We start from the raw sequence: 18,557 nt of genomic DNA, 5'->3' as shown, positions 1-18,557 counted from the left end.
GTTTTAATCACATTAATCGCAATAATTAATGGAGGGCTGTGGATGACTTTTTAAAATTGTGATTAATCACAGGATCAGGGTTACAGTTAGCAAAGAGGACAGAAAACTGATTTTCCCTCATACTTTCTCCTGTTCAGTCCAGCTGAATCCTGACGATCAGATTCTTCATCTCCTGTGATCCATGTCCTGGACTGTTCTACACCCAGAGGGAACCTGGGCCCGGCCTGCCCTTGAGCAGCTCAACTTTCACATGTTGGATGGTTCAAATCCCTCGTTAGTGCTTTCTGATGAGAAACTGCTGCACTGCAGCTAAAACCTTCAGATGAAGACATTTTAAATGTTTCATTCTGTGTGTTGATCACAAGTGAACAAATGATGTGATTAATCACGACTAATTGCCTCCAGAGTTGTGGTTAATTAGTAAGAAAATTTAGTGAATTGACACCAGTAACACCTAAACGTCTTTTTTTCCTGGTTGATATTCTGATTAACCAGAATTACCGATAGACAGGCTGTTTTCTCAGCTGACGAGTCGATGCCTGTGTTTCAGCTAACATCCACATTTACGTGTGTGTGTGTGTGTGTGTGTGTGTGTGTGTGTGTATGGCCATGTGCAGGTGTGTGTGAGAGTGTGTGTGACATCAGGGCGAGTGCCGGGTCAGGAGGGGTCAGGAGGGGACAAAAGCAGGGAGCAGCTCCCAGCTGCTGGGCCAAACGTCAAGCTGCACCGGCTCCCACTCCGCCCATCCCCCGCTGCTTTCAATCGGAGCGTGCCGCCGCAGCCTGCTAACTAACAGCTAACTAACACACACACACACACACACACACACACACACACACACACACACACACACACACACACACACACACACACACACACACACACACACACACACACACACACTCTCTGGCAGTCCTGTCTGCAGCTCGCTGCAGCAGGCAGGGGTGAAAGGTCACCTGGGGTCGAGCAGAGCCTGGATGTCACTGCACAACACAGAAGGGTTTTTTATTTTTTAATTAATTTATTTTTTTAAATCAGCTTCTCCTCAGATTCATTCAGCATTTCTCTTCTCAACAGCCGCAGCCGGGCCACACTGATCCGGGCCTGCTCCACGCCACACGGGGCGACAGGAGGCACGCGTCCACTTCCTGGTGGATTAAGAGCGTCTGTTGTGGAGAGCGAGACTCTGAGACACCTGAGTCTCCGCAGAGCCGTCAGAACTCAAACATCTCGCTCGGCAGTCGTCTGCTCCCTTGTCTGAATTGTTCTGAGACGGACTGTCCTCAACATAGTCCCAGGCTTTACTTCTTGTTGTCTCATGCTCGCTGTTGCCAAAGCTGTCCGTCCCTGGGAGAGGGATCCCTCCATACTGTGGTTCTCCCCAAGATCTCTTCTTCTCCCACTGGGTTTCTGGAGTTTTTTCTTGCCGGATGTGAGGGTCTAAGGTGGTGGTTGCTTTGTTTTGTCTCGTTACTGTGAATTTGACATATTAACATTATGCTTATTCACTGTTTTTATTTTTACCAACCAATGTAACATCTTGAAGCCTCTGAGGCAGCTGTTGTTGTGATACTGGGCTGTACAAAATAAATTGATCGATTGATTGATTGAGACTCACGTTAAAAAGGTTCCTTTCTCTCTGGAGCTTCACCTCTGAGCACTGACGGTGAGTCAGCGGAAAGTGGAGAAGCTTCCTAAGAACATCAAAAACTTCCAACTTAGAAAATGTTCAGTTTTAGAAATCTCTGAGGAACTGCAGTGAAGTAATTCCTCACAGACGGATTATTGCCTCTAAACAGTTCAAACCAGCACTGTGCCAGTTGATGAACTCATGTTTAACAAAGCAAAGCCTGCTGGTTCTTCTAAACACAAACAACCGGAGAACTCGCACATTCTGATGGACAGAACGTCCAGCTGGGTTGTTGTTTCAGTGACTGTTAGAATCTGGAACTATATTTCATATTTCATCATTTTTGTTAAATTTGCAGCTACATTGAAACCAAGATTTCCTCCAGTGATTTACTGTCTGAGCATCAGCTTCCTGTCATTGGTGTGGATGAAAACTCGATAATAACAGGTTAATAATGATTAATAACAGGTTAGTAATGGTTAATAACAGGTTAATAACAGGTCAGTCCTTTCCACTGACCTCAGTGTCCACTGGGTCTGGGTAGCAGACTGTCAAACTGTTCCAGTAAAACCTGCAGCAGTGAGCGGCTGGCTGCATGTCTCCCCCTAGAGGACAACCTGATCACCGGCACCCTGCTCTCCATCTGCTGCAGGCGATTGAACCCTCACACTTCACCTCACTCCCAAAAACACTTTACATGCAGTTTCTCATTTTCCTGGGTTCTAAATACTGTTACTGAGGATAAATCGGCTCTACTGCTTCCACTTCCAGACTCACTGGAATGTGTTCTGTGTTCTATGCAGTGATGGAAATAATAGCGTCAAAATAAAGTGTTACTATTTTAGTGACTAATTACTTTTAACAGCGTTACAAAACCGTCACTGTCGTAGACAATAAAATGCAGCGCAGAATCGAACCACAACTCGCGTCACTCAGAAGGGAACAGTGCCGATGTGCCGACGACACACCGTTTTTCAGGAGCTGCAGATGGCGCCCCCCGAAGGGCGGAGCCAGATGAAACCATGACAGCGGTCACCTGAAGAAACCTCCAGCTGATAGAGACACAAAGACAAGACCGGTCCTCCTGATTGGCTGAAGTAAAGACGAGTCCTGCTGATTGGCTGAAGACAAGACGAGTCCTGCTGATTGGCTGAAGGAGACTGAAGTCACAGCAAACCAAGCAGAGGAAGAGCTGAGGGGTATTGCACAAAAGTAGGATAAATACATCCAGGATAAATGAAAATGCACGGCTTGAGTCAGCCTAGTCGGTGTTTTCTCGGATTAATCAGTTGCACATTTGCCGAGCCAGGATGAAAAGACGCGGCTTACTCAAGTCAGGCGTGGAGCATCAGGATCAGTGGCGTTCACGGCGTTCTTCAGAAGACCACGACATCGATCACAGAATCACAGATTGAAAATGGAACAAGGACGAGCATCTGACTTCACGCAGGATGAGCAGCAGTGTGTGGACTGTACCGCGGCTTATATGGGGGGTGCCCCAGAGCGAGGACTTTACACAAACACATCCATTATTACAGCCTGTACGTCTGCTTTAAGTCAGGGTTTCCCAACCCTGGTCCTCGGGGAACACTATCCTGCATGTTTTGGATGTTTCCCTCTTCCAACACACCTGATTCACAGGATCAGGATTGTTACCGAGCTTCTGCAGAGCTTGGTGACGAGATGCCGGCCTGCATGCAGTACTTGTACTCACCACTGAAGCGTGGGGGCGCTGTGCCTTAAATGTCACTGAAAGCAGACGTATTCACAATGATGCAAGCGCGGTCTCCAAGCCGGCGGAGGAGCGCTGTGCGCGGGCCGCGGGCCGCGGGGCGAGGGGTGGGCGGGTGGGCGCGGGGCACGGGCCTCCCGGCGAGTCAGACGCCCGGGCGCCGTGACAGCCGAGGCCGACTGAAAGTGCCTCTCTGCTGCGGAGAGGAGCTCCGCAACGTTCCCATCCGAGCTAATTGTGGCTAAGTTAGCAAAAACTGTCAGCTGACCCACCTGAAGACGGTAGACCAGCTGACTTCATGATAACACTGGCGATGGATGAAAAAATATAGCCAAAATGAGCGATTTTGCAGAGATTCCGTTCCGCGCTGAAGCTCCCCTGGATCTAAATAACTTCTGAAGGCCTCCGAGCTGCACCATGTCTGTCTGAGTGAGTACATGAGCATGACACGCCTAGAAATAAGGTCCAGGTGTCAAAAAACCGGAGTTGCCCTTTAACCTTTCTGTAGCTCTCTCTCCTCTTCCTCCGACTTTCTCTTTTTTTTCCTTTGTCTTTTTTCGGGAGGCGCTTGGCCGGGACCTGGGGTTTAAGTCGTCGTCTTGTGGTCTTCTCCTCCTGCGATGCACCGCCGACTGAACGCGAGGCGAGCGAGAGGCGCCGGCTCTGCTGTGACAGCAGCTGCTGCGCACAGAAGGAATAAAACCTCCTCTTTGATTTGAATCATGGAACGCTATGTTTATGTCACAGTGCCGTTGGGAATTAATGTGAAATGATTTATTTATTTTCAAGGCATTATTTTTCACTGGCCCGGACGGTTTCCAAAGTGCTCCCGGGCCACCGGGCCATTTATAATGTCACATTGTAGTCCATTTCAGTACTGTGATACATTTATTTTTCCTTTGTTTCTCATTTTACTCATGGTGTAGCTTCAGGGTTATTTTATTTTATTTCTCTATTTTTTACATCAGTGTGGTTTAGTACCAATTTCATTAAGGTTTTTTTTTCCATTGTCTTTACAATAATTGTGAACCTTTCATTGTAGGACTTGTATAAATAAAGAAAGGATTCTGAAATGTCTGTGTTGAAAGTTATGTTGGTCTTCATATAATCTGAGCAACAAAATAATACTAAAGTCAACCACACCCTGGAAATGCAGTGACTACAGTAATAAGATTTGGCTGCAGGATGATTAAATGACGTTATTTGTGGAAAAACCAAGGAAATGCTGTAAACCACGAACATTTCTCACATTGTTGACAGCAGTTTAATCTTACCCTGGGTAGTTAGCCTGCTGTGGAGCAGCTAGCTGCAGAGAATAAGTCACCATGGTGACTTGCCCGGGATAAACTTGGCCAGATTTTGTGCAATCAACTTGAGGCTAAGGGCCTCCACACACTACAGGATAATCGGGCCGAATTTTGCCCCGATCTTCTCCTCCCGATCGAGGCCGACAGGGTCCGATTGTCGGGAGTATGCAAATGAGTTCGGGTCCGATCTTCGTGTAGTGCGCGGTGTGTTCCGAGAGATGTTTTCCGGTCGGAGCCTCTCGGGAGGCGTCGGAAGGGGAGATCGGAGATAATGAACATGTTCAATATTTCCGATTGCAAATCCTGTAGTGTGTGGAGCTCCGAGAGGCGCCGATCAGCTCCGAGTAGAGCTGTCCACACCCTCGAAATAAAGCTCTCTGATTGGATGAACAGCTCCGTCTCACCAAGGTGCCGCTGATTAAAAAAAATCCCCCCGCAGCTGTCAGAGCTGGATGATGAATATATGTCTGTGAAATATATTCACTATATATGACAGTGAAACAGAAAAGCCAGAGCTCTAAACTCAGCTGTACAGAAAGTGATGGTTAATCCTGTCGCTCCTGGATGAACCGTATTTCCTCCATTCAGACCCAAACGGTCTAATATCTGCATCTCCGCCAGTCCTGCAATAATCCCAATGTTTTAATTAATCTCCGTTATTAACCATCACGGAAGAATGGGGAAGAAAAAAATAATAATAAAAGAAAAAAAAAACTTTCCACTGATTCCGTGCCCTCAGAGACAGAGCGGACTATAATGAAACTTTCCTCATCAACGTATTTTTACTCTGATTTAAACTATCAAATCTGTGGACATAAAGAATGATTTAAGATATTTGATGATTTAAAAAAGATTTTAAAAAGTAGCTTTTATTTGACACGGTCTGCTAATAACTTTATTCTACTGCTCCACTCGGGACTCAAAAGTAAAAAAAAAAACAAAAAAAAAACACACAAACAGATTAGCTAATAAGCTGAATTATTATTAAATGTAAATTATAATAAATGATCTGAAACTATGTTTCCCTCTTCTGTACTGGAACATTTAATTTTCTAACAAGGTGCTGACAGTCCGTGCTCCGTGCGCACGGCGGGTGGGGGTCTGCACTGAAGGAGCGATACCAATGTGAATGAATGAACTGAGGGAACGAATGAGTTCTCCACTTATTATTGAAAGTGGAGATGAATGTAAAAACAGCAATGAAGGGAAACAGCACAAAGTCACGTCGGACGACGTGAGATTTGGAGGAGTGAGGAGCCGATTCTCGGCTGAAGAATCTGCTAGTGTGCGGTCTGCTCCGGAGTGACACCGCGCACTAGACGATCAGGAGAGGAAGATCGGGTACGATCTGTCCTCTGCTGTCGTGTAGTGTGTGGTGTCTGAATCGGGGAAGATTGAAAAAATCCTGTAGTGTGTGGCCGGCTTAACTTCGTCCAGGATAACCACAGGATAACAACAGTTTGCCACCTTAATCCCTTATCCTGGTTTTGTGCAATACCCCCCTAGACTGATGTTACCCCAAAACACAGAAAACAACACGGCAGGGCAGAGCAGGCAGAGATACAGCCATACAGTCCTGATCGTTCAAAGGCAGCTTTTAAATGGAAGTACAGACATCTATTGACATACTTGCATTGCATTCTATAATTCTTTTCTAAATTTAGAGGTACTACTCACAGTTACGTATCAAATCACACAACATTTGATTCAGTTAAACCAATGTAGCGTTTCTTGTTTGCAGTTTATTCTTGATGGCAGCACCTTTGACCAATCGCACTTGAAGCACTTTTTGGACTTACTAAAGGTTTCTCCTCTTGTCTGAATTCTTGCTTGTGTTGTATGTCGCTTTGGACAAAAGTGTCTGCGAAATGAAATTGCAGAATTGTAGAATTCTGTCAGGTGGTCATTTATTCCATTAATCATATATTCAGTTTTATAATCAATAACTGAACATGCATCTTAAAGTTATATTAAAAAGGGAATCAAATTATTCGACGTATTTAAACACATTTTTAATATAATGCTATAGTTACTTAAACTAGTCATTAGTTACTTTAAAAATATTGTAACTCAGTAACTTCTTTGAAGTAGTAACTGGTAGCTGTAAGTCATTACATTTTTAAATTAACCACTACGCATACCATATGCGTATTTACTGAGCCCCTAAGGGACATCAAATATATATATATATATATATATATATATATATATATATATATGTGTGTGTATATGTATATATATATATATATATATATATATATATATATATATATATATATATATATATATATATATGTATAACTATATGTGTATGTATATATATATATATATATATATATATATATATATATGGTTTCTTTTTAAAGGAGTTTCACATGCTCCCTTAAAACTTTTAAGGGAGCATGTAAGCAACTTTACATACAAGTTTTAAGGGAGCACATAAAACTCCCTTTAAAAAAAAAAAAAAAAAAAATATATATATATATATATATATATATATATATATATATATATATCCCTTTAGGGCTCTGTACGTATTTCTATGCAGTTCGTTTATTTTCTTTTTACACTGTTGACAGCGGTCCCTTCATAGAGGCCTGTCCGACTCCACATATTTATTAATTTTGAAAAATTGGTATATTAATGTCTTTGCACTTTTCTTGTCACACTGAGCTGCTTCTACCTTTAATTTTACCATGCATCACTGCAGAATCCACGCATGAGGGTTTTACCGAGTCTAGAATATTTCCTAAAACAATGACTATTAATCTTTGGTTTTTGAGTTTCAGATTTAAAATTTAGCCGGATATCAAAACAGATTATCCTCTTCACAGAACTGCCATCAAACTAGTACAGATTTTTTTTTTAACTTGAATTTGTTGATGAACTTCAATCTGATCAAACATTAAACGATAAAGATCAGGATTTTAACTCTTTAAATGCCAGAATGACCACATCTTTATTCCTTAAAAAACACAGAAATCCCTCAACCGACAAACATTTCATGCAAAATAACTTAGTTGTTGTATGAGTTTTATTAAAATAAAAATTTACACTCCCTCAGGAAGTTCTTCCCCTCTGGCGGATAACAGAGAGCGAGTGTCCGTCCAGAGAGAAGCTGTTTCCACCCCTCAGAGTGGAAAAGCTTCCCGTGTGTGTGTCCGGGCCGGCTCGGCCGGCATCAGGTATCGAACTCTCTTCCAGAAGCGGGAGCTCCAGTCCAAAGCCCCCCGCGAGCCCTCCTTCCACCTGATGGGGGCGCTCTGACGAATCAGGTGCTGCAGGCCCAGCGGGAGGTGTGAGTATCCCTGAGGCCCAGTGACTCCCAGCTGGATCAGGATCACACTCATCTCCCTCTGCACCAGCGCGTGGTGGAGCCCCACCTGGAACAGCGCCACCAGCTGGTCAGTCACTGCTCCACCAGATCCAGCCACATGAGGACTACACTATTATATTTCTGTCTTTTTAGGTTAGTTTCCCTGATATTCACCGACATTCCATCTCATCTCAATCATATAGAATAGATCCAACATCAGAGAATCACAAAATGATTGAGATAAAAAAAGGTGGAGTCATCAGCAAACAGAAACATTTGATAAATCCTTTACAGAAGAGAACTGAGTAGAATAGAAATACTTTCAATGTAACAAATTATATCTAAGATAAATACTAGTCATGGGTATAAGACCTTACATATTTTGTACTAATGACGAGTAACAGTGGTCCCAGAATAGATCCCTGGGGTCCCCACACAGTAGTTTAGCTTTGTTAGAACAGAAAACCTCAAAACAAACTAATTTATTTCAATCAGTGATATAATTTTGTAGCTGTCTGAGGGTCATGTCGGACTTCCTCATGGACATCAGATCCTCAGGGAATCAAACGGACGACAGGAAGTGTGCGAGTTCGAGGCCGGGAGGTGGATGTTGTGCTGAATGGTCCTGAGTCATTATTTCAATCTCTTTACACCAGAATCTCAGCACGGTGTAAAAATGTGCCTTACCTGCCAGTCAAACCCTCCGATCACTGAGTTCTGGGGACAAGCAGGAGTTTGGTCTTTGAGTTCGGACCCTGCTCCTGAACCCGGAGTGAGGATGACGATGAGCCTCCTGCTCTGCGCCATGCAATCCTCAACCTTCTCCAGACGGTCTGATGGGTCAAACACACTTCCTCAGTGGTCTTCCAACAAAAACTCAGCTTTTCCCAACAAATCTTAAGGATTAAATCCATTTACACCCATTTACACATTGTTTTTAAAACTCTTCTAACTTTCTACACCAACACTGAGCTCAACACTGTGATGTCTGCAGCAGATTAGTCCCACCTTCCCCAGGTATGTCGTCCCTCCCGTGGATGAAGAGTCGATATCCACACTTGTTCTCGAGGACCGAGGGTAGGACCTCGGTGACGAACCGGGAGAGCGAGTTCTCGGTGAGCGGGTCGGTTCCCTGGTTCTGGTAGACCACGTAGGCATCGTAAAGTCGGGAGTCTGCAAAACAGGCGCGTTCGGGACAATTTCACAAACTGCAGCTTCTTATGAGTGAAAATAAAATGTGATAAAACTACAGTAAATGTTCAGTGCACCTCTGCTCAACCACACACTGTCCTGCAGCACAGCAGGACTCAGTGACGCACACCAAACACTCAGAGCTTATCAATGCAAAAGAAGAAACATTCCAGGAGGAAAGAATTCCCACAGTAACATTTGTTCATTTTCATATGGAAAACCCCGAATATTCACGAGTCTCCTTAAAAACTGACTCATGTCTCAAGAAATGATTTCATTGTGGAAATAAATTGCACATTGTTTCAACCATGACAAACATTTACAACACTGATGATCTCACACACACACTCACACACTCACACACTCACACACACACACACTCACACACTCACACACACACACACACACACACACACACACTCACACACTCACTCACACACTCACACACACACACACACACACACACACACACACACTCACACACATACACACACACACACACACACACACACACACACACTCACACACTCACACACTCACACACACACACACACACACACCTACTCACCGTTTGTGTGTCGGTCAAATGGGATGTAAGGTCTGAAAAAGAGGGCGATGTCAACGGCAAAGTATTTAACCAGCACTGCAGCAAACACACAGAAGAGCAAGACACACACTCCGGCGACGACCGACGGGACGAAGGACTCTGAAAAGCACCAGATCCACCGGGACAACCACAGGAAGTCAATAAAAGTCAGTCTTCATGTTGTTTTCCATAAATTCTGAAAGTAATTGTGGTGAAGACTTGGAGGGTGTGTGTGTGTGTGTGTGTGTGTGTGTGTGTGTGTGTGTGAGACCTCTGCGTTTCAGCATTAAGGTGGCTGTGGCCCGTCCTGTTCCGGAGCAATTGAACTGGGTGTGGAAGTCGTGGGCGGAGACGCTCCTGATGGTGAGGACGGCCGTGTCCACCGTCTTCCTGGACGGCTGCTCCACCTCCCTGAACACAGCAACACACACAAACAGCTGACCCGCAAAATTCTACAATTGCTCAGGAATGAATGAGCCCAACCCAACATTTACTTTTATTTTTACAGTATTTAACATTTTCCCCACATTTTGAGGCAGGAAGTGATATTTAGGTCAAACTGGGAAACTTTTGAATAATTCTTTGAAGGTCAGATGAGCAACTGAAATAAAAAAGAGATAAAATCGCACGCACAGAGTTGTGAAACGCTGAAGGAGCAGCTCATGATACTTCTGAGTGTGATTTCACCTGCTGACGGTCTGAGTGTATCCGTCCTTCTCGGTGAAGGGCTCTCCGTTCAGGAACCAGCTGACGCGACATGAGCGCTGCACATTGATCCCGCAGAGCAGCGAACATCTCAGCTCCACCGCCTCACCTGAGAAACAGCGCAGGTTATAATCCATATAATCCCCTCAAGTCTCAGCAAGACGAAAACGCAAGAATGTTCTGTCACCTTCATCTGCAAACATCTCCTTTTCCGTCGGAGAAATAATTTTGTAGTAATAAACAGATGAATCTGCAGAAAGATGAGACAGAGCGAAGGAAGGAGCCGAGAACGACAAGAGAAACGTGACTGGAACGTCCAACGTCAGCAGGGACTGGAATTACAGATTACAGAGCATCTTCCTCCACACTCATTCAAAGCCGTCTCACCCTGATGAATCAGCTCTCTGGAGCCTGAAGAGTTGAAGGTTCTGCCGTTGTGAATCCAGGAACAGACGCAGGTGTACAGGCCCTCGCTGGCCTCGCTGGCGTTATTAATCTCGAGCATCTCTTCATGTTGACCCTGAAGAAGAGTGTAGTCCTGCAGCAAGAGGAACATGAGGAAGAGGAGCTACAGCAACAAATAAACTGAGTCAAGTAAATGGTAAATGGACAGCACTTACATAGCGCTTTTTCATCTGCATTAGCAGAGACCAAAGCGCTTCACACTGCATTACCACATTCACCCATTCACACACACATTCACACATCGGTGGAGGCATGAAGTAAAGTGAGGCAGAAAGCCCTGCTCTGACGGGTTTTTGTGTTTGCGCTGCCCGTCGTCAGCTGTGATCAACTCAAAGACATTTCTCACTCCGCCGCCACGGTCCCACGAGAGCCCACCTTGTACCAGGTGAAGCTTCCTCTGAACCTCTGGCAGGTGTAAGCGATGGGGTCCGGACAGTGGACAGCTTTGTTCTGGTTAGAATTCTTGACTGGTACATATCTCAGTTCCTTGCTTGCTCGATAGCTCGCACTGAAGACTTCAATTCCCACCGGATGGTTGTAACAGCGTCCTGACGGTTTCCTTTCCCTGGTTTAAAAAAAAAAAAAAAACATCAATCAGTATTACAAATCCAGAGAACATGAGGTTACTCTGGACACAGTGTTTTTTATTGAGGAGTTTTTTCCTACCGAGCAATGTAAAGTCCAGAATCTTCAGGGCGCAGGTTGAAGAGAAAGAGTGCGCCGCCATGGTGGTGTATCCTGTCCCTCTCGTCAGACGACACAGTCTGAGGCTGGGAGGCGTTTTTGTACCAAGTGACGTTTGCGTCAGAGATGTTGGATTCGGGCATTTCCAAAGGGACAACGTGAAACGCTTCACCTTCCACAACTCGAAATTTATCCAAACTGTAGTTCCGACAGCCAGACTCCGCTGCACAGAGGAATCAGGGAGAATTTTAGTGAACTGAAATCTTTCAAAGTAAAATTATTTCTACTCTTCACAGTAAAACACACACTACCTGAGGATCCACTGCCAGATGCCATCAGGACGACGAGTGTGAGCCATCGTGAGGGATTCATGAGCTGGAAGACATAAAAAAACAAACAGTTTCCGTTACAGCTGGGGTGGCAAACGTAAGGCCTGTGGGCCAAAACCGGCCCGCAAGAGGTGCCGATCTGGCCAAAGAATCAAGCAAACAAGAACATTTTTAAAAGAATGTTCAACAAATTTCTTGAGAGAAGCAGACAACACAGCACTGAGACCTGAGCTGAGAGGTCAGAGACGCGGTGATGAAAGCTAGCCGGCTAGCATTAGCCTCAAAGCCACGCCTTCAGGGGGAGTGTGTAAAAACACCTTCAATGCAAAATTACATATTTAGAATATCTTATGGGGAAGTAGAACTATGAAACATGAAGAATTCTGAACATTTGACTGTCATTTGTCATTTTGCAGCAGAACGTTTCATTAAAACTGGCTTTATGTTGAAATCAGACTCATTTTTGGTAATAATTATATCGTTTTTTGCAAAAGTTTTTATGTCTTCATCACATGTACTCTGCTACAACAAAGAAAAACCTGAAAGTTCAAATTTAAGGTTGAGGAGAGTATCACACTGCACTTCCTGTTTCATGGCGAAGCGCCAAACCTTGTGGTGAGGGCGGGGCCATGTCCTGAGACTGCTGCGGACAATTTTAATAGGTACTGCTGTCACACAGTACCATTAATCTAATAAAGCTGTTACCAGATCATAGAGCATCTTCCTCCATTAACCATCAGGGGAGTTTGTGAAAACATGTAGAATGCAGAATTATGTCCTCAGACTGCTGCGGACGATTTAATACATTTTGCTCTCGCACACGGCCAAATTGTAGATAATTTGATGTTACGACCTCGGACAAGTTCGCTCTAGAGTAGTACCTGTTATTTACACTCCACTTCCTGTTTCCAGCAGGTGGCACAATGGCTGACTGTCAATATCACTAAGATCAGAAGGAAAGCTCTAGTAAAAGTTAATTACAGTGACAACCAGCAGTTTAATTTCTGCTGAATAACCGTGGTATATTTTGTTTTTAAAAATCCTTTAATAAAATATACTATGATATTAATATCAATATTAATATTAGTATGTCGACCATCTATTCACTATGGCCAAGGTGCACAGGCGCAATAGCAGAGTTTTCAAAAAGTTTCCATGGAAGAGGAATCAGAGTCTCACTTTGAACCGCAGCCTTAAGGTGGTGGGGAGTTTGAGTGTTCACGTGAGCCCAGGAGCTGTGTTGTAGGGGGCTTAATGCCCCTGGCAGGGTCTCCCATGGCAAACAGGTCCAGGGTGACGGGTCAGACTGAGAGCAGGTCAAGGGTTTCTATGAAAACAACATCAAGGACCGAGACTTTGCCTGATTTGGTGCAGCTGGGGCCCCACCCCGGAGCCAGGCCCGGCGCCTGGGGGCCGGGGCTTTACCCATGAGGCCCGGCCAGGCTCAGCTCAAAAGGACAATGTGAGCCCGACCTCCGGCGGACCCACCGCACGCCGAGGGGACCGTAGGGGCCGGGTGCGGTGTGGACTGGGTGGCAGTGGGGATCAGTGGAAGGAATACTTTGAGGACCTCTTCAGTCCCATCACCGTGTCTTCCGTGCAGGAAGTGGAAGCTGAGGTCTCAGAGGTGGACTGAGGTCTCAGAGGTGGACTGAGGTCTCAGAGGTGGACTGAGGTCTCAGAGGTGGACTCACCCATCACCAAAGCTGAAGTCACCGAGGTGGTTGGTAAGCTCCTCGGTGGCAAGGCACCGGGGGTGGACGAGATTCGCCCTGAGGACTTTAAGTCTCTGGATGTGCAGGGACTGTCTTTACAACATTGTGTGGTGGTCAGGGACAGTGCCTCGGGACTGGCAGACCGGGGAGGTGGTTCTTCTTTTCCAAAAGGGGGAACGGAGGGTATACTCCCAAAATGGGGGATCACATTCATTAGCCTCATCAGCAAGGAAAGTCTATTCCAGGTACTGGAGAGGAGGATTCGACCGATAGTGGAACCTCGGATCAGGAAAGAACAAAATGTGGTTTTCGTCCTGGTCATGGAACACTGGACCAGCTCTCGACCCTCCATAGGGGCTCGAGGGTTCGTGGGAGTTTGCCCAACCAGTTCACGTGTTCTGTGGACTTGGAGAAGGAGTTCAACTGCATCCCTTTGAGTGCCTTGAGAGGGGTGCTTCGGGGATACGGAGTCCGGGGCCCCTTGTTAAGGGCCGTCCGGTCTCTGTATGACCGGAGTAGGAGTCTGGTCCGCATCGCCGGCAGTAAGTCGGACCTGTTCCCGGTGCATGTTGGACTCCAGCAGGGCTGAACTTTGTCACTGGTTCTGTTTATGATCTTTATGGACAGAATTTCTAGGAGCAGCCAGGAGCCGGAGGGGGTCCGGTTCAGGGACCAGGGGCCGGAGGGGGTCCGGTTCAGGGACCACAGGATTTCATCTCTGCTTTTTGCAGATGTTCTCCTGTTGACTTCATGGAACCTGGACCATCATGCACTGGGCGGTTTGCAACCAGGCGTGAAGCGACGGGGATGAAGATCAGCACCTCCAAATCCGAGGTCATGGTCCTGGACCAGAAGAAGGTGGTCTGTCCTCTCCAGGTCGGTGGAGAGACTCTGGCCCAAGTGGAGGAGTTTAAGTATCTCTGAGTTTTGTTCACAGTGGGGGGCGGATGGAGGAGAGACTGACGGGAGGATCGGTGCAGCAGCTGCAGTGATCAGTCGTTGTATCGGTCCGTTGTGGTGAAGAAGGAGCTGAGCCGAAAGGCGAAGCTCTCGAGTTACCGGTCAGTCTTCACTCCCACCCTCACCTCTGGTCCTGAGCTTTGGGTCATGACCGAAAGGACAAGATTCGGGATACAAGCGGCTGAAATGAGCTTCCTCCGTAGGGGGGCTGGACTCCCTGAGAGACAGGGGGAGGAGCTCAGTCACCAGGGAGGAGCTCGGAGTAGAGCCGCTACTCCTCCACATCCAGAGGAGCAGCTGAGGAGGCTCAGCTCCTCTTTAGGACGCCTCCCTGGCGAGGAGTTCTGGACATGTCCCACCGGGAGGAGACCCCGGGGAAGACCCAGGACACTCTGGAGAGACTGTGTCTCGGGGCTGGTCTGGGAACGCCTCAGGATCCTCCAGGAAGAGCTGGAGGAAGAGTCCGGGGACAGGAAGTCTGTTCAGATTCCTGCCCACATGACCCAGTCCCGGAAAAGTGGTTGAAAATGGATGGATGGATGGATGGATGGATGGATGGATGGAATTGGAGTTTTGTAAAAAAGTTGTGTTATCAGTGGCTCCAGAGCATCGCTGTGTAGAGACACGCAACGCAGTGAGGGTTCTGAATGTTTACTTGACATCGTTGTGGGGACGGGGCTTTAGAAAGGGTTTGAACTGCAGACACAGCGTCCAACAACAGAATCTGCTGGTCAAATATTAAAAACTACATGAGCCCAAAGCTTTTGACAGCTACTTTAACTTGAGACATCCAGATCATAAAGTCAGATCCAACGGCAGTAAACAACAGTGACAAACACCAGGCGGCACGGAGACAGAAAAAAAATCAGAGAAGACACAGATTTTTGTTTGTCCCTTGATTAAACATCTTTAATCAGGGACAAACAAAAATATTTTTCAGTTCAGTTTTTTTGCATGCCGCCAAGCAGCTCAGCTTGATCAACAACAGGAAACAAAAGGAACAGAGGAAACAGGGCAAAGTACAAATATTTCAAAATTCAACGAGAAAAAAGAAAAAAACTTTGACTGAAATCTAATAAAGCTGCTACCAAACACTCCCTTCAGACCAGACTTTCCTTTCGTGCAGTTATTATTTTTAGATTTATTCTAAAGGTGTGAAAATATTTGCCCTTCTTTTCTTCTTGAACCATTTCCTGTACAAGAGTAAAACTTTAGGCAGAGCTGAAACATGCTTACCTTGAAGAAATGTGCTGACAGCTGAACTCCAGTCAGTTTACAACCGAGTGAGCAGCAGCTCCATGGCAGACCTTTATGAAGGAGAGAACACACACACACACACACACACACACACACCCTGAGACTACGCAGCAGAGTGTGCTCCACCCCTCAGCCCATGGATCCATTATTCCGTGTAGAGCAGGGCTGTTCAGTTAGTTTAGTTCATGAAACTGAGGAAAAATAAGGAGCCGGACGATATGAGAAGTTACGGTAACAAATAAAAACATTTCAACAACATACTGAAGAAACCAATATATTGTGTTTTGTAAATGCTTAACAATGCAGACTGTGATAAACGGGCGCACACAGGCCCAAAGCGCGATGGGAGTGACGAGACCAGACACGATTTCCACTTTACCTTTAGGAAAAGTAAAATCACAAAATTTGACTGGAAAAACAGGCTTTTTATTCAACAGTCACAAAACAATGCAGCAGCATTTTGAAATGTTTTAGAAATCACATCCATTCATGGCCTCCGCAGGATCATGAACGTCTTTCCACAAATTAAATTCAGTATTTCTTTTCAAATGAACAACAAAAGTGGAGCTGAGCCAGAGTCCTGCTCTGCCAGTCCAGAGGTCATCGAGCCGTCAGCCGCGGCGTTCACCACTACTTTCTCACAGTTCTACATAATGTCTTCCTACTGCTCCACTTCCTGTCACTGTCTTCATTACTTCCACTGGCACCCACAACGCTGCCAAGCAAACCATTTGAAGTCGTCAATGCTGAGATTTTAAGACTGATGTCCTTCTGGCCCGCCAGTCTCCGCCACCACCTCCACGGCCCGCCACGGGCGCCACTGCTGCCTACTGCCCCCCACAGGTCACTCATCGGTTTTCCATACAGTCCAAGTTCCGCTGCCAGATCCCATAAAATATTTTCATCTTCTTTTTCATCCAATCAGATATTTGCTCCTTAGGCATACAGTTATATTTCGGAGAACCACATTTTGATTGGGAGGGGGGCATCTGATTTCCACGTTAGTGCAATACACTTTTTAGCTAAATTTGCATGACTTTAATGGCATGTTTGTTTTGGTTTTTTTTTTTTTTTCACTTGTCCTGTTCAGCAGATGGGCGTGCAATATTGTCTGATTGTAGCCTGTTACTATCCGAACAGATTTTAATGTTAGCAGCAGGACGAGACTGAGTCTCCTCCTGCTGCTGCCTTTATTTAAAGCTGGCATCCGGCATGGCTGAGGACAGGACCGGGACGGAAACGCTCAGAGAGCGAGAGACAGAAAGAGAGAGAGATAAAGAGAGGGAGAACGGGGGGGGGGGGCACAACCTATGTACAAATTCACAATGCAAAACAGTGTTGTCGACGCAACACACGCAACCAAGAACAATCCCTAACCCCCAATCTAGACAACACCAAAACAGAGCCGACAACCAACACAGAAAATTACTGAACCATACATACATTTTTTTTTTCTTTTTTTTTTCCGAACCATATTAGTGAACAGACCAGGCCACAAAAATAAATGGAGGTGTAGGGGAGGAAGGAAATGCAAGGACACCACAAACCGTTTTTTTTTTTTGAATATAGCTAGTAGTAACTAGTAGTAAACTCGGGGCGTGCATCAAGAGAGGTCAGCTACAGATCACCATTAGTCTAACCACCACAAGAAGACAAGGTAACCCAGTATGTAAAGAGTGATTAAAGATCAACGTGATCATGTGAATATGATGGTGACAGTGATGGTGATAGTGATCATGCATATACGACCTCTGACCTCTGAGAAGGCCAGAAGCAGGCCAGAGAGGCCCTCAGAGCCCAGACAGCCGGCGGTCATCACAGAGCCCGGATCCAAGCCGCCCCCCCCAGGCAGACGCCCCCGCTCCGGTCCAGAAACGGGGCAGAGGAAAGCCCCGGCCGGGGACCCCGGCAGTCCCGGGGCCCGGGCCCCGCGGAGCCACGACCGGCAGGAGCCGGTCCACCCCGGGCACCGGACGCCCGGGGCGGGCAGGGCCGAGAGCCCGAGGCCCAAGAGCCCAGGAGCCAACCCCCCACCCAGGCGGAGAGCCATGACCCCCCCGGGAGAACCAGCCCACACGGGCGGCTACCCACCCCAGGCCAGTACACCCCCCAGCGCTCCGGCCACGCACCCCGAGATCCAGGGCATCACCCCCCACCCCCCCAATCCCCCCACCCCCACCCGGAACCCACCCCCCCGTCCACCGCCCGGCCCACCCCTCCCACCCCCTGTCCTCTACCGCCTCACTCCCACCCGCCCCAACCAAACACTCATCACTCATACCCACTCACTCATACTGACACACACACATGCACACACGCACACACACAACCACTCATCCCTAAACCAAACGCACACACACACACTCACATTCCTACACACTCACACACTCTCACGCACACGCCAATAAGCACGCGTGCACACACACACACACACACACACACACACACACACACACACACACACACACACACACAGTCAACCCTAACCCAAACACACTCACATTCCCGCGTCATCCAACTGTCACATCCTGTGGGAGACACCCCCGGAAGGCAAGGGAACACCGAACCCCACATCCAGGACCCCCCGCCACCCACAACTGCCGCCCCCACCCCCCCACCCCACCGCCGCAGACAGATATGCACCCCCCAGAGCCAGCAGCCCCCCAAACCACAGCCACT

At 46.7% G+C, this 18,557-nt stretch overlaps 1 protein-coding gene across 1 annotated transcript; it reads right to left on the bottom strand.

Moving 5' to 3' along the window:
* Positions 1-7,654: 7,654 nt before the first annotated feature.
* il1rl1 (interleukin 1 receptor-like 1) lies at positions 7,655-15,968 on the bottom strand. The gene is made up of 12 exons (XM_030112103.1): positions 15,858-15,968; positions 11,929-11,992; positions 11,600-11,840; positions 11,309-11,498; positions 10,856-11,006; positions 10,656-10,718; positions 10,451-10,577; positions 10,035-10,174; positions 9,746-9,883; positions 8,995-9,159; positions 8,674-8,819; positions 7,655-8,053 (listed from the first exon to the last, which is right to left on the bottom strand). Exons 2-12 carry the CDS (start codon positions 11,987-11,989, stop codon positions 7,802-7,804), a joined length of 1,674 nt encoding a protein of 557 aa, XP_029967963.1. The 5' UTR covers positions 11,990-11,992; positions 15,858-15,968; the 3' UTR covers positions 7,655-7,801.
* Positions 15,969-18,557: the final 2,589 nt, after the last annotated feature.

The sequence above is a fragment of the Salarias fasciatus genome, chromosome 16, assembly GCF_902148845.1.
Source record: "Salarias fasciatus chromosome 16, fSalaFa1.1, whole genome shotgun sequence".
Taxonomy (NCBI): Eukaryota; Metazoa; Chordata; class Actinopteri; order Blenniiformes; family Blenniidae; genus Salarias; species Salarias fasciatus.
The sequence above is the reverse complement of the archived record's forward strand: the minus strand, read 5'-3'. Positions and strand labels throughout refer to the sequence as shown.

Bases quoted from the DNA above. Each gene is read 5' to 3' on its own strand.
- il1rl1 (XM_030112103.1), bottom strand. From the start codon at position 11,989: ATGAATCCCTCACGATGGCTCACACTCGTCGTCCTGATGGCATCTGGC. The intron at 11,499-11,599 runs GTAGGAAAAAAC...TTTTTAAACCAG, and splicing joins TCTGGACTTTACATTGCTCG to GGAAAGGAAACCGTCAGGAC. The intron at 9,160-9,745 runs GTGAGTAGGTGT...CCTGTTTTGCAG, and splicing joins ATTTGACCGACACACAAACG to ACTCCCGACTTTACGATGCC.